The sequence below is a fragment of the Narcine bancroftii genome, chromosome 8, assembly GCF_036971445.1.
Source record: "Narcine bancroftii isolate sNarBan1 chromosome 8, sNarBan1.hap1, whole genome shotgun sequence".
Taxonomy (NCBI): Eukaryota; Metazoa; Chordata; class Chondrichthyes; order Torpediniformes; family Narcinidae; genus Narcine; species Narcine bancroftii.
In genome coordinates, this window is record NC_091476.1 from 146,889,477 (window position 1) to 146,906,735 (window position 17,259).

General features: G+C 41.5%; 1 protein-coding gene across 1 annotated transcript; it reads left to right on the plus strand.

The window, feature by feature from the left end:
- The first annotated feature begins 15,324 nt into the window (after positions 1 to 15,324).
- On the plus strand, positions 15,325 to 16,455 carry htr1d (5-hydroxytryptamine (serotonin) receptor 1D, G protein-coupled). Its single transcript, XM_069896119.1, has one exon. The coding sequence runs from the start codon at positions 15,325 to 15,327 to the stop codon at positions 16,453 to 16,455; it is 1,131 nt and encodes a 376-aa protein (XP_069752220.1).
- Positions 16,456 to 17,259: the final 804 nt, after the last annotated feature.

Sequence of the window (17,259 nt, forward strand, 5' to 3'; positions counted from 1 at the left end):
ATACAGCAAGATGTTTATCTACGCAGGCCATCAGATTCCCTCACAATGAAGCTCAATGAATGCTTGCCTTCCTCATGACCTAGTCAACCTGCATGTTGCCTTTCAGCGATGTGCAAAATAACTCCAATTTCCCCAAACACCCACACATCACTACAATATTCTGCTCTTCTCTTTCTTCTGCTGAAGTAGTTGACGTGATCTGTTTCTCTATTCCATCTGCCATATCCTTAGCCATTGACTTAACCTGTCCGTATAACTTCTCTGCACTCTCCTCACAGCCCATAAAGCCACTCAGCTTTGTATTCCATCAGCTGACTTGGATCATTTGGTTCCCTTAACCAAATCACTGTTGTAGATGGTGAACAAATGAGGCCTCTAACACTGATCCAACACAAGGCATACCTTCTAACCAGAGAATGAATCATTTGTTGACCAGTCCTTAATCTATGCCAGTATATTTCCTGCAATCTTGTACTTTTTTTTCTATAAAATCCTTGGGTGGAATCTTATCAATGCCTCCTGAATGCCTAAATACGCCACATTCACTATTCACTCATGGATATTCAGCCAGTTATAACCTCAATAAACTCCAACAGATTTGACAAACACATTTTCCCTTCCATAAACCTTTGCTAACTCTGCCCGATTCCATTGGTTTTCTTCTGGCGTCCTGTTACTCCTTTCCATCATAACAAACCTTTGAATGTTCTCTGCTACTGAATTCAGACTAACTGGTTTCCAGTTGCCTGCTTCTTCTCTGATTCTTTTCTTGAATAGCAGGTTTATGTTTGCAAAAGGATCCAGGATTGCCAAATATTTACAGTCCTTTATCTGCACAGAAAGCATGAATGAATTAGCAAAGGTGTTTAGTTGGAACAATGTGAATCGTGCTGTTAACTACCTACGATATGACTGGATGTAGAAACAGATTGGACATTATCTTTGCATTAGTTTCCCTTCAGTTTTTTTTAGTCTTAAATATAATATTTTTTAAAGTAGTATTAGTAACATTTATTATCATTTAAAACCAGTAAACAGTACACAGTTAAAAATGAAATTGTCCTCTAGAAACCATAATGCTATCCAAATAACCATGATTACACATCAGACAACACAAGATGCCATTTCTGCTCCAAATAAAACAAAAGATTAAAAACTACATTAGACTAAAACACAACTACACAATACAACACAATGAGTTAAAATACCAGTGCTAACAACACAGTAAAAGATTAAAAACTAGACAATAAGCACAGTGAAGACCATCACATTTCAGAGACTAAGATTTTAAAAAGTCCAGTGACTTGAAAAGAAGAACCACCACACAGTTCACAAGTCCATCCAGGCCCATCAGCTTTGGCAGTCATGGGAGAGAAACCCCACAGTCTCTGCTCCGACCCTACCATCTGCCCCGCATTATGACGAAGGACCTGAGAGCAGTAGTCCCGAGTTCATTGCAAAACATTCTATGTCAATATCCTTCACAGAGGGCATCCAGGTGCAGAAGCAACCAAACACAGGACTAGAGACAGTTTTTTTTGGCCAGGGATGACCGAAGACAAGGAGGTACAAGCTTGCTCGGTGTGCAACACCTCCAGGCCACACCAGCAGAAAGAGCCGCTGCAGCTCCACCCAGCGCCAGACCTCCCTTGGTCACTTGTGGCACAGTCAACAGTATTTAACACTTATCAATTCATACTCTAGATGGCTTGAGATAGACCTTTTACCTGACATCACCTCCTCAGCAGTCATTACTAAGTTGAAGAGGCACTTAATAATTTATCAGTATCAATCCCCAAGAAGTTAGATTGTTCAATTGCTATGGATGATAGTCTCAGAATTGCTGGACCACTCTCTCCATTTTACCTTGCCAAACTTTCACTGAGTCGTTGCCTCCCCAACCTTGTCTCATTGAACATTTATGCTTTGAACTAAAAGTTCAAAATTCTCTGAGTACTTCTTTCTACTTTGAAATTGTCTGCTATGATTCAGAACAGACCAGTTGGAAACCCACAAGGACTATTGAAATAGTCATTGAAATACTCTCACAAGCTGAAGAGATATTAATGGGTTTTTGAAAAGTAAGATTTCAATTGATGGATGGTACAGAAAGTTATACTGTAATTGTCTGACTCTCCTGACCCATGTACAAGGTGAGATTGGCAGCAACACGGAAGTTTCTATGTGGAAAGGAGAATAAGAAAGAACATAGAATATTGTAGCACAGTACAGGCCCTTTGGCCCACGATGTTGTGCTGACCTATATAAGCCTACTTAGAAATCTAAACCTTCCCTACCTCACAACTATAGCCCTCTATTTTTATTGCATCCATGTGCCTGTCTAAGAGTCTCATAAACGTTCCTATTGTACCAGCCTACACCACCACCCCTGGCAATGCATTCCAGGCACCCACCACTCTGTGTAAAAACTTTACTCCTGACATCTCCCCTAAAATTTCCTCCTTTCACCTGATATAGATGTCCTCTGGTATTTGCCACTGTTGCCCCAGGGAAACAGTGCTGGCTGACCACCCTATCTATGCCTCCCATCCTCTTGTAGAACTCTATGAAGTCACCTCTCCTCCTTCTTCCCTCTGGAGAGAAAAGCCCCAGCTCTCCTAGCCTTGCCTCATAAGTTCACCAATCCATGCAATATCCTAGTAAATCTAGCCTGCACCCGCTCCATAGCTTCCACATCCTTCCTGTAATGAGGCGACTAGAATGGAACACAATATTCAAAGACTTTTATTTATAGAGTGCTTTCTCTATTCCCAGGTTGCCTCGTCTTTTAAAGATAGTGCAGTGCTTGCACAACCACAGCTATGATGTAGGAAATATGGCAAAAAAATTGCATTGCAGGCTTCCACAACCAGCAGATAATGTGCTTGATTGAACTTATGCTTTTATTTTTTTTTTGTGTCTGCCATAAGAGTGAAGGCAGCCTTGCTTAACATCCAATCTAAAAAGCATTATCCGTGACAGAGTGCCAAATTTCATTCCTCTCCTCAAACTTCATCATATCTCCACTTGGCAGTGATAATGCTGAAGGACCAAAGGAATTGCTAACTAACAATCTGAGACTCCAATATTTACTGAATAATATTAATTTAATTCAATCTTTTTTTTTAAATTTAGACATGGAGCATGGTAACAGTTCTTTTGGGCCCATGAGCCCATCCCACCCAATTATACCCAAATAACCTACAACCTCTGTGCACTTTGAAGAGTGGAAGGAAACCAGAGTACCCGAGGTAAACCCACACAAATATGGCGAAAATGTGCAAACTCCTTACAGACAGCTGTGGATTTGAACCCCAATCCCGATCAATGGGGCTGTAACAGCATTGCGCGAACCACTAACTAACTGTTTGTTTATCCTATGTATATGTCTGTATGTGGTTTATGCCATAGGTTTGTAAAAGTGGTATGTGTGGGGAAAGAAATATTGAGAATCACTGGCCTAAACCTTTTAGAATTGAGGAGTAAGGTTGTGACATCTCAATGCCCAGAACCAGAGGAGGTGAGATCATTGTGAAGAAGCAATGTGACTCAAGTTCTAACAATTTTTTTAATGTACAAAAGTTCTCAAAAAATCCAGCAGTTCTTGCAGCATTCTTTATGGCGTTTTGGACCTCTTTGTCAAGGCATGAGCTGAAAGCAGTCTTGAATAAATTGGTGGGCAAGGAGCAGGGGGAGGAGCAGAGGCCTAAAGGTTATTGGTGGAAGGATAGAAGAGGGAAAAAAAAGCTGGGAAGTGATAGGGGAGGGGGTTGCTCTCTGAATGGAGAGGGAAGTGAGTGGAGAGCTGGAGGAAAAGAGACAGGGATAGGGAAAGAGAGAGGGAGACAGGGGAGGGCCCTGTTGGAAACTGGAGAAATCAATGTTAATGGCATCTGCTTGGAGAATGGCCAGATGGAATATTAGGTGCTGAGTTCTGATGTTCATTTTGTCTACGTGAATGTTTATTAAATACTAATGGGATAGAATTGGATTTTAGGGTGTTTTATGGTGTGTTATAAACCAGAACAAGCCCAAGCTCTAACGCCAGCCTATTTGGGTGATCTTCAGGAACCTCTACAGGCAGCTCTGCCATTGGAAAAGGTGCATTACAGGTTACCCAGCTCTTCAGCGGTTGTCACAGGGTGAAGCACTGATCGTCAGAATGATCCCAAGTAGTTGGCACACTACTCCTCCTGGCTCCACAGGAACACCATTTGCTTTATTAACAGAATATTTACAAATGTAATATTTAATAACGGAGAATATCAGGTCAGCTGATGATTCCTGAGGCTTGGAGTCTGCCTTCCTTCACACAATTCAATTTAACAGAGGTGTCAGATATATTTGTAAAGGGTCTTAAGTTAGGTGGATTTCCATTTCTCCCACCCTTTCATCCAGTGAGGTACAGGCACCCACAACATCGAGAGCACTTTCCTCCCTTCCCCTCTCATCCTTCTACCAAAGTTCAAAGTTCACATTTATTGTCAGCGTACATACACGCCATCACATGCAACCCAGAGATTCCTTTTCCTGTGGGTTGGGCATAATATTTTTTTTAAATTTCAGATGTCCTGCATTTACAAGTTTTTGCTTCTGGCTAAGACTAACATCCTGAGGCAGGTTAAGCAAAGAAAACTAGTGTCATCACATTAATTGTGGATATGAACTCATGTTAGGGTTTCCACAGAGCGGCAAGCCTAATAGGAGTGTAAGATTTTGGTTTCTATTCGAATACGTAAAGGAACTGATCTATTTCATGTAAATAACAAGAAATGCCATCTCCTTAACAGTTATTTTGAAAGAAAGCAAAAAATAAAAAATTCCTAAGTTAAAAACAGCGGGATTCCAGAGGCAGATCGCAGAAAACAGCCACACATAATAAAAGGCCAATTAAGACTTGCTTCATTCAGATGTAAAAAAAGGAATAATCCTGATATATAAACTGGAAACGAAATATTGTTCATTGACCTTTACAGTCATTTACTGATCACTGTACATAGAATTACCATAGGTGCTTCATCTTATCTTATCACTAATTATTGTTTTACAAAAATGATTTTGAAATATCAGCTAATCTCTGAAAATACTGAACTGTTGCCTAGCAATCTATTTGCATTTCCTTGGACTCTTCTATTTACTAAAAATGTCCAGTGGGTGGTAATAATGTAAGTATTTTAGCTCACTTTATTCTTTAAGAGATCACAGTTTGAATTTGATTGATGTTTATGTGGACTCGTGTTCCATCAGGGATAATTACTCATTTTGAAGTGCATTATTAGGAGAAGGAGGTGACAGCACTCAGAGTGAACTCTTCTCACTTGGGTTTTGGCAACTCAGTAGATGCCTCATCAGTAGGTGAAACCATCCTAAACAGAGGAAAATTCAAATCGATGAGGCCGTCCTCCCGGAAGAAGTAAGAAGCAAAACAATTGATTAGAATACTCTCACGTGCTCATTTGAAAAGGATTCATGCAACAGGTGCACACATATGCATGTACGCCTTCTTAATGCCCTTTTAATGATATTGGCCTGTCTTACTCTCACCACTAATTCATCCAAGTGAAGTCATACCTGCATTGAATAATGGGCCAAGATTTTTGGAAAAATTCAGGGTAGTAGATTTAGGACTGCTTTTCGCAGAGAGGGATGAATCTATGGAATTCTCTGCCCATTGAAGCAGTGGAGGCTACCTTAGTAAATATATTTAAGACAAGGCTGGATAGATTTTTGCATAGTAGGGGAATTAAGGGATATGGGGAAAAGGCAGGTAAGTGGAGTTGAGCTGATCATCAGATCAGCTGTGATCTCATTGAAGGGCGGGGCAGGCTCGACGGCTAGATGGCCAACTCCTGCTCCTATTTCTTGTGTTCAATTAGGTAAAATGTAAAATGCACTATGCAATGGCTTGAAGAAGAGCGAATGAATTTACTTCGTTCGCCTCGTGAATGTTTATCCCTCAATAAAATCCTGGAGAAACCTTGGTCATCTTCATATCTATGGGAGCTTAATGTGTACATTTCCTGTACTTTGTGACCACACTTTAGATGAATTTCATAGTTTATTGGGGCATCCTGGTATCATGCAAACTATTGGAACAAATGCAACTTCAATCCTCCTTTGGTGATTCTTATTCATTTAGGACTTTAAAGTTAAATAGCAAACAACTTATTTTTATTTGCACTTATCAGAAAACCATATCAAGGTTCAAAGTTCAGATTTATTGTCAGTGTACACACATGGCATGGCATCACATACAACCTTAAGATTATTTTTCCTGCCGGGCCAGGCAGAATTTCTACTTAATGGTAGTGATACGAATACAAAAGAGAGAAATGTAAACAAATTGACTGTGCACATACAGAAAATAAATATTCAGTAATACATAATGTACAAAGTAAGAGCCTGAAAATAGTCTCTGAGTTTATTGTTGAGGAGTCTGATGGTGGAGGGGAAGCAACTGTTCCTGAACCTGGTGGTATGAGTCTTCTGGCACCTATACCTCTTTCCTTTTTTTGTAAACTTTATTTAGTATTTTTTCAATAAAAATAAACAGACTTGCAGAATAAGTAGTCTAATAATAAAACAGTAAAACAAACCCATCCCCTCCCCCTCCCACAACAGATCCTTAAAGGGAAGCATTAAAAATAAACAAAAACATTCAGTAATTTACAATATTACTAAATTCATATTCTTCATATACAGTGTCCACATCTTAACAAAAAATCATAATTAATATGTAAATTATATGTTATTTTCTCCATATAAATACACGACCTCAACTCATGATGCCATTGAACTACATTTAACTCCGCTTCATCTTTCCAAGACACGGTAATACATTTACAAGCAACTGCCAATGTTAGACAAATAAACGCTGTCTGAAACTTATCCAACCCCAAGGTCACTAACGGAGTAAAATAACCTAACAAAAACATTTTGGATCTAAAGGAAATTGAATTTTAAGCAAACTTTGAAGAAAAATCCTAATTTTAAACCAGAAAGGTTGAACATTATTACAAAACCAAACAGAAGGTAGAAATGTTCCAACACATAATCCACACCTAAAACACAGATCTGAATTACTAGAATTTTTCAGGGGTTAAATATAACTGATGCAAAAAATTATAATTAACCATACTATATCTTACATTAATTAATTTAATCAACCCATCATAACACATATTTTCCCAATCCTCCTGACTAATCTTACAACTTAAATCATGCTCCCATTTAATCCTAGATGTGTCTAAAAAAATTTTAACCATTATATCTTGTAATAATGCATATATTTCTGATATAAAACCTTTATCTGAAAAATATGAAAACATACATTCAAATTTAGCTAACTTAGAAATTTTCATTTCACTTCCAAAATTATCTTTCACTAATACCCTAATTTGATAATAAACAAACAGAGAATTCTCTAAAATCCCAAATTTCTCTTTAAGTTGATTAAATGATAAAAATTTCCCTTCTTCAAAACAGTCCTGCAATTTTTTTATTCCTTTGCCTATATCTCTTTCCTGATGGCAGCAGCGAACAACAGAGCATGACCTGGCTGATGTGGATCCTTCATGATTGCTGCAGCTCTCCAACAGCAGCGTTCCCTGTAGATTTTCTCAATGGTGGTGTTACAGAATAAGTTAATAAAATTATGATAAAATATATCTTAAAAAGGTAAGATATTGAGGTTTAGTTATCAGGTCACATTTCACAAACAAACATCTCATTTGCCATGCAAGAGCTAAGTAAGGGTAGACTTTGTGACTACAGTTGGCTTTGAAGAGACAATGGAAGTTCTTGTGAGAGTTTCACAAGTAGGTGTTAACAGACCAGCATGTTTGAACTGTGTCCAGGCTCAAGAACTGAGGACTCTTTTGCTTTTAAACTGGTGCCAGAGTTTTAAATGTCCATTTGAAGTTTGTGGTCCTAATAGGGACCACGTGGTTCTGCCAACAGAGAGAAAACATCCATTGTTTGTCAGAGTATTCTGCAACAGTTTGTAGTGAAGGCTGCAAGATGGCAAATCTGCAGCAAGACCCCATTTCAAGACAAGTTTTGAGTTCTGAATTCAGCCTGTTCTAAATTTCTGTAGTCAATTGCAGAGGTTGTATCTGGTTATTGTATTTCTCCTGAAATAGGGAATAAAGAAGAACTCCTTGTGGTAACCTGGAAGAAGAGGTTATCCTTTGGGGAGGGGGAAAGTTTCTTCTGTTACAAACCCAGAGGACCCCAAACCCAGCAGCAATAGATATTCACCAAGGCAAATGGTTACTTAAACAAAAGTTGCTTTTAATTTTCTTTAAACATGAAAATAGAATCAAACTTTAACTTATCTCTATTTACTTACTTAACCTAACAACCCCCTTCTAATTCTAAGCACACATGTTATAAACTGTTTGTAAGTTCATAAAAGTTCTTTGGTTCACAGTCCAATCTCACTTCTCATTCCTCCAAGTTCACTGGTTGCAGGCAATTCTTACACTGTGCACATAATTTAACATTTATAAAGTTCATCAGGGTTTGGTGCTTGAAAGGTAAATGGTTACCGCTCAGGAAGGTTCTTGTCGGTTTTCAGAAAGAGATTTGTTGATCCTTTTTAATCAGCCACTTCAGTGTCTTGCTGACAAAACTTGTCCCTTCAGGGTTCTCCAGATGATAACTTCTTTATTTCAGGTCACCACTGAGTTTCTTTTTGTTTCTCTTATTCCAAGTGAAATGTTAGATAGCTTGTCCTGTTCCAGTCCCAGTTACTTCTGCTGGCTGTAACACTGTATAAGTGATCTCTGTGTGTGTCTGTGTGTGTGTGTCTCTCTCTCTCTCTCTCTGAGAGAAAGCCTGTTTGACTCTCTCTGCTTGCAAAACCACATGACCCTCTCAGAACAGCAAGTTCTCTCCCAGACTGCAGCGGCTCCGACATGCTCTTTCATCTGTTGCCTTTTGCAAATGACAATCCATTAGTGAAGTCTCTTGACCACTCTTCAAAGGCTCTTGCAAAGGCTCTGGAGCCGAAACATCTACCATGGGGACCGAGCTCCAGTATTTTAAATAAGATCTGTTTTAAAGTGTTTGTATGTAACCTACTATATATATATATATATATATATATATATATATATATATATAGATATGTTTTTGGGAGATACATTGGGAAAGGTTTGTTAGATATATATATATATATATACACACTCTGTCACACTTCGGTAAGACACTTCAGTTGCTGATTGAAGGAGATCAATTTGTGTGTCCAACGAACAACGAACATCTCTCTGAAACCAACAAAGACCTTCCTGAGCGGTAACAACTTAAGTTAAAGCATCGGAGCCTGGTGAATATATCTGTTCGATTCTGTTCACTGTATGGAATATTGTCTGACACTAGTGATCTTGGAGAAGTGAAAAGTGAATAACTGGACAGTGAAAAAGAACTTCCCTGAATACACAAACATAACATACACATACACATCCACTTAGAATTAGAAGGGGGGTTAAGTTAGGTTAAGTTAATAGTATTAAGTATTGATCTCATTGTTATGTATTAAGAAAATAAAACTAGTTTTGTATAAGTAGCCATTGTCTTTGTAAATTTATGTTGCTGCTGGTGTTCGGGCTCGTAAGAGTGGGGAGAGTTTTGTCTGTGATATCCTGAACTGTGTCCATCCAAAGGTGTTTATGAACTAATGAGCATCAAACCACTGATGTGTAGACAAGTATTCTGATGAATCCACTTTGGGTAAAGTTGGTCAAGTACTGCATGTTGTCAGACTTCGAGAAGGGCTAGACCTTTTCAGACCAAATGCAGATCTCCACCCAAAATGTTGACCCTCTGAGTTCATGCAGCAGCTTGATTTTTTTTGTTTGTTTTTGCTCCAGATTTCAGCATCTGCAGTCTCAGCATCAGCACATGGCTGTTAGTTGGGGATTTGTGGTAATCATAGCCCAAAAAAAAGACAATAGAAATGATTCCATGAAAGGAAGTGAATTGCAGTCATTGTAATGCAGACAAATGCAATGTTTGCAATAAAATCTTCTGTAACCATTGTCCCCTTGACATTTCTTGTGAGGATGTTAGAGCATTGAGAGAAAGAAAACAATATAAAATCTCAGAACATTGCATACATAGTGGTGTCAGTCCCTCTGTTGAAAGCAGACAATGGAAAGAAGGGGTGATGTGTGATTACCATCTGTTGACAACTGGTAAATAGCAACTATCACTAGGTGGAAGTAAAACACAAAAGTTTGCAGACACTGTGATTGAAGCAAAAACACAATGCTGGAGTCACTCAGCAGGTCAAACAGTGTACATTATATTTTTTTTTCTTTGGCTTGGCTTCGTGGACGAAGATTTATGGAGGGGGTAAAAAGTCCACGTCAGCTGCAGGCTCATTTGTGGCTGACAAGTCCGATGCGGGACAGGCAGACACGGTTGCAGCGGTTGCAGGGGAAAATTGGTTGATTGGGGTTGGGTGTTGGGTTTTTCCTCCTTTGCCTTTAGTCAGTGAGGTGGGCTCTGCGGTCTTCTTCAAAGGAGGTTGCTGCCCGCCAAACTGTGAGGCGCCAAGATGCACGGTTTGAGGCGTTATCAGCCCACTGGCGGTGGTCAATGTGGCAGGCACCAAGAGATTTCTTTAGGCAGTCCTTGTACCTTTTCTTTGGTGCACCTCTGTCACGGTGGCCAGTGGAGAGCTCGCCATATAACCCAATCTTGGGAAGGCGATGGTCCTCCATTCTGGAGACGTGACCCATCCAGCGCATAAAGATAAAGGTACACAATTAACATTTCAGGCTTGAGCTATTCTACCTTATCTACCTATTCCCTCCTGACTGTGGGCCTGTGCTCATCACCCTGCCCCATCCCCACCATTTGGTTTAGGCACCTACCTACATTTTGCTCACACCTTGATGAGGGGCTCAAGCCTGAAACATTGATTAAATATCTTTACCTTTGCTACATAAAGTACAGATCACTGTTTGACCAGCATTATATTTTTACTAACCCTGCCATCACGTCTTGTACATGGTTTTCTACAAAGTCACTGGGTGAATCCATAGCAGGATCAGCCACTGATTCTCATGCTTGTGAGCATCAAAAGCTGCTTTCAGGAGGCCAGAATACCCCAATATAAAGCTGCCTAAAATACCTGAATGCGAGTGTTGGGAGGCCACCAGAGAGCGGAGAACCCTGACCTGAGGAGCACTTACCCAACCCTCCTCGGGCAAGTTGTTCTCCACTTCCGAGCGCTCCCCCAAGGCACCTGAAAGCAGATGGGGTTCCGCAGCGCCTCTCCGCCTTCAGAGCTGCCACCTGAATTTCGCTTTGCACACGCCCGCAGCCGGTTCCGGAGCCACATTCTCCAAGCTATTCCACCTGAAAGCAAACCTGGGGACTAATTATGAAACTTTCCCGATCTCTGTAGTTAACTGGTTGCAGCAGATTGCAGTAGGTGGATAAAGGAGCCTGCCTACATATTGATGACGGGCTCAAGCATTGGTTGTGTAACTTTATCTTTGCTACATAAAGGTCACAGTTTGACCTGCTCAGTTGTTCCAGTCTTGTGTTCTTACTATCAATAGGATTATCTTTAAAAAAAAAGACCAGCTCAATGGGAAGAACAATAGAATTGTATAATCTGTTTCCAGCCTTCCCTTACTCCGCAAGGTGGGGAAGGCAGTTCCAGGAAGATCCCATATATTCCGAAAGCAACGCCGGTTGGAATTTGTTGCATCGCGTACAAGAAGCAATCACTTCCCCCAAAAAGTGGACCATCCCTCTGCATGTGCAATTCTTCGCGTTTCCCCTTGGTTTATTTTGTTCTTGACCGGGAAAGGTTGTGACTGGCGTGAAGCGACCCACACCAGTTCGCTCTCGCCGCCTCCCTCGCAGTCGGTCCAGCCGGCTCTCGCCATTACCTCCGAACCCCTTTGATGTCCCATTTCCTCCTTCCCTCCCTCCCCTGCCTGGCGGGACCCGTTCCTCGGCGGAGAACCATTCCCGACGTGTTCCGTGCCCTGCTACCCAGCCCATGGCTGCTCTTTGGCGGAGGGGTGGGTGCAGGTGAATATCCCAGACCTGCACACGCTGACTTCTCCCTCTGCTCCACTCCGGGCCAATGCGATCCCCGGGACTCCCCCAAGCAGAAGCGTCCCACCTTTGTTCCTCTGGTCCGAGGTTAAGAGAACACCAAATGATTTTATTTTTCGCCTCTCTGGCTTTGATTTCAGGTGTTGGGACAGGCGGGTTCGGATCTTGGAGAGTCTGGCAACTCATCCCCGAACTCTTTGGGCAGGGAGAGAGAGGGACGTCTCAACGCCAACCATCGCCAAACGGGGCACCCATTAGGACAGGGGGCGAGAATTCCTCCTGAACTCGCCGGCAGGACTCCAACCCCCAGCCTCTAAGCCGGAGGAAGGGATCAAATACCGAGCAGGAGAGAGGGGATTGAAGAGAGGTGACACAGCTTGTGCAAGGACACCGTTCACTGGCTGCGAATAACAGATTGAATCCGAGTTGTTAACCTCTCCTCCAGAATTTACAGTTTCTCTTCTACTATGTACTGGACGGTGGCAGTTGGTTGGATATTTCCAACACCTTTGCTTTGTCCTAACTTGAATTGCCCACGTTGGATCGACCCGTCTTGCTCTGCACCGCTTTCATTTCGTGGAGAATGTGTAATTCATCTGCGTTTTAATTCCCCCATTTCCTTCATTCGTTCCCCTCCGTTTGACTTTTGTAAATTGCATTCGTGTTCCATTTAAATGCAATTTTAAGGAAAAAAATCTCGAATTTATTGGTAGGAAGGGATGTTATAATGTCCCCTCACTGAAATGGTGTGCCCCTTGCGGGATTCGAACTAACATCTGGAGTGGGAACTCTGGCGTTCGCTCGCCACCTTTCGATCATGGGGGATATTTGCAAGGTGGGGGCGGACGCTTGTGCCTTTCATCTCTCCCTCGGTGGTGGGACCGGCGAATGAATGAATATTTATTCCGACAATTTCACCGTTGCAACACCCTTGTGCAGACTCGGACACTCGTCATTTAAGCGGGCGTTTGTTCTCAATGCTCCAAGCTGCAGATTTTTCTAAAAAAGAGATATTTGATGGGTATTTCGTTCTCAGGATGTGGGTGTCGCCGCTATTCATTGCGAGTTGTCCGACCTGCTGTTTGGGACAACCTGGGGCGTCGCGGGGCGACCTCGGACAGCGTTCATCGTCCAGACCTGTGCCTGGAAATTTGGAGCCACACAGGCGCGACTGGGTAAGGCAACTCCTTTGGGTTTTCGGACAACCGTGCTCCCTTTTCTAGATTTTGTTTTCAACTGATGCCAGATTCCCATAGACTTTTGAGTCTGTGAATTCAAGGTTCTGGAATTATGCATCTTTCTGTGAACGGTTTGTGATAAAGAGAATAAATTGTTTGCTCTCGTTGCCCTTCTCTTCCAAGATGCATGTTCACAGTAACCCTTTGAGTCCCACAGCAGGCAATTCGATTTTTTTAAAATTAAATCTGATAGAGATTTGGTCTGCTTTAAGAGCAATGTGCATCCTTTCTACAATCTCAGTCACTTTTGCATTTTGAGATTTTAAAAGTTGCTTTTTTTTTAATTGTTGGTTCTTTTAAATGCTATTTATTCTTGGGTTTAAAAATAATAAGCCAGTGGAACTGGCCCAATTACTCTCAGGGTGCTCTCTGCCACATTGTTTAAAATAATTACCCGAATCCTTGGGTGGGGTAAGAGCACAGCCGTGAGCTAATTGGCTGCAGCTTCACCAGGTTTGGTCCGAGGGGGCTGAATGGCCTCCTGTACTCTAAAGACAGATGAGTCAGACACAAAAGTCTACAGATGCTGTGATCGCAATAAAAACACACCGAAATGATGGAGGAACTCAGCCGGTCTTTTCAGCGTCCATAGGAGACAAAGATGCGTTGCTGATGTTTCGGGCCTGAGCCCTTCTTCAAGGAATAAGCCAGAAGCAGGAAGTCTCAGAATTCAGCAATGGGGGAGGAATCCAAACCAATAAAAGGTGTTAACTGGATATAATAAGGGACAAGGTAAGAATTTATTAAGTCTGTATAAAAGGAGACAGGGAATGGAGAGACGACAGGGGAAGGTGGTTTAACAGAAGTCAGAGAAGTCAATATTAATGCCATCTGGATGGAGGGGGCCCAGTCAGAAGGTGAGGTGTCGTTCCTCTTATTTGCAGGTGGTCTCAGTCTGGCAGTGTATGAGACCATGGCAGACATGTCGGCAAGGGAATGGAATGGGGAATTGAAATGGGTGGCCTCTGGGAGATCTATGCTATTGCGGTGAACAGAGCTATGGTGCTCAACGATCTCCCAGTCTGCAACTAGTCTCTCCAATGTAGAGGAAACCACAATGGGAGCAGCGGACCGACACTGCTCACAAGATACTGTTCCCTGTTTTGCCTCCTAGGTTTGGACCACACTCAATGTCCGACATGGAGTCAGGTTGAAATAAATATTTAGTACAGAGTAGTTGAGCCAAGGGGTTTATTTCCTTTCTGCATATTATCTAAATCTTATAGAGCTGAGTGCCATGATCAGGAACTATTAGTCACAAAGACCTGTCGTGTGGGAGTTATTAGAATACCAGAGGGTGAAGTAGTGCTTTGGGATGAAATTGCAGGTTACTATACAATCGAACACTCAATCTCTTGGCTCAGAGGCACAATTTTAAGTCCCACTTGAGAGAACAGAGTACAAATCCAGGCTGATTATCCAGAGCATGACTGAGGGAGCACTTCACTATCAGATTAGATATTCAACCAGATCCCTGGCCAATATTTATCATCAAACAACATGACTGGAATCCATAGTCCTCACCTCATTTATATTTTATCAGAACTTTAACTGCCTGTTGAGCTTCTTGCATTACAATAAATGTACACTTCAGAGAGTAATGGAAGGTGAAGTGCAATTGCAAGTTAATTCCTATTGTTTTTGAACATAAGTTGTGCAGAATTTTGACACATAGATTAATGACATAGGCACCCATTAATATAAAGTTTTTCACTTAACTTGATTAATGCTGAATTGTAATCATACTAACTGTTGAAAATATTTTGGCACATGTTTCCAAGTATCAGGTTTATGATGTTGAAATTTTTTTTACTAGTAAATTGGTTTTCTTCTTTCCTGCACTAGGTATGAAATATTTGTTGTGTAAACGGATAAGAATGGATCTAACCTCTGGGACAATAGCAACACTCACTGTGTTACTGTCCAGCGAACCTTATCATTTTGCACAGGAATAGAAAAAGGACAATGACCTTTATTTGGACATGCACGCCGGACCTCAGTGATGATGGACCACGATAATTATTCAACGGTTTCCCTTCAAGATGTGATAACTAATTCCCCAGAAAATTCCACTGCAATGCACAATGCCTGGAACAAAAATACTCAGTTGGGGCTGAGAATCTCCCTGTTTGTGGTCCTGGGCATCATTACACTGGCAACTATTCTTTCCAACTCGTTTGTACTTGTTACTATTTTCCTCACCCGGAAGTTGCACACTCCTGCCAACTATCTCATTGGGTCCCTGGCTGTGACTGACCTTCTGGTCGCCATTATGGTGATGCCCATTAGTATTGTGTACACTGTCATCAAGGCCTGGACTTTGGGACAGATAATGTGCGATATCTGGCTATCATCCGACATCACATTTTGCACTGCATCCATCCTGCACTTGTGTGTCATTGCTTTGGACAGATACTGGGCCATCACTGACGCCTTGGAGTACACCAAACGACGCACCCCTGGTCGGGCAGGTCTGATGATAGCTGTGGTGTGGGTCATCTCAATCTCCATCTCCATACCACCACTATTTTGGAGGCAATCAAAAGCTCTTGATGAACTCAAGGAATGCACAGTCAACACCGACCAGATATTCTACACCATCTACTCCACCTTTGGAGCTTTTTACATCCCTAGCGTGCTGCTAATTATACTGTACGGCAGAATCTATTTAGCTGCCAGGTCAAGGATTCAGAAGCCCCCATCTGCTTTTGGGAAGCGATTTACCACAGCTCAGTTAATCAGCGGGTCTACTGGATCTTCGCTGTGTTCCGTTGGCTTTACCAGCCAGGAGACCCTCCCCCACTCTGGGGAGTCCCCAGTGTACCTGAACCACGTCAAAGTCAAGGTTTCAGACAGCATCCTGGAGAGGAAACGGATCTGCGCAGCCAGGGAGAGGAAGGCCACCAAAACTTTGGGGATCATCCTGGGTGCTTTCATTTTCTGCTGGCTTCCATTCTTTGTGGTGACCTTGATTATGGGCACCTGTAAAGACGCGTGTTGGTTCCACCCAGTCCTCTTTGACCTCTTCACGTGGCTCGGATACTTGAATTCGCTTATCAATCCAGTCATCTACACGGCATTCAACGAGGACTTCAAGCAGGCCTTCCAAAAGCTTGTGCGTTTCAGAAGATGCTGACTGTAAGCCAATCCTGTGGGAGGGGTGCATTATCTGCTTTCATGACTATGAACCAGACTGGGAATGAAGCCCCATGTGCGTCATTAATTTGTTTGTTTTGTGTGTCTTGCACACTGTGTTTTAGTACTTAGATCTTTCCCCAACATGAGGGAAACTTGCACTTGAAATCTTCAATGCACCTGTCCATAAGCCCACGGGCTGCAAGGTTATGTTAGGCTTTTGTGTGGAAGCGTGAATAAAAATAAAATTAGAATAACAAAAAAAACATTCTAAAATTGCACTACATGAAACTTGAGAATTTTAAATATTTGTATTCATTTTATTGCTAGTTATTAAATGCATCTTAAATTTGCCATATGTAGAAATGTGCAATACAGGACATATCTTTACTAAGCTATATAATGCTGCTAGCATGTTTTAAAAAACATTATTTTGTTCTGAAAGAATGTAATATTGAAAGGTACATACTGTATTTAAAAGATGCCCTTCAGATGTGTGTAGAAAATTATTACAGCTATATTAACTAATTTCCCTGTAATGTTGGTTATATTTCTGTCATCATGGATGACTGGTTTGTTCCTTCATCAATAAACAAATCTAATTTGCACAATAAACAGGGCAGAGAGCCTTCACCATTAATCCCTTATGTTTTCTAGAAAAGATATTTATGAAAAGCAACCCACAATTGAACTGTCAGCACTTGCTTACTGATATCTTTTGTTCTGAATCCATTAAAGCTGCCATTATGTCAAAGCACGAGAAGCCATAGTGCATCGTGTGGCCAAGTTTCCCCAGGGTGTGAGT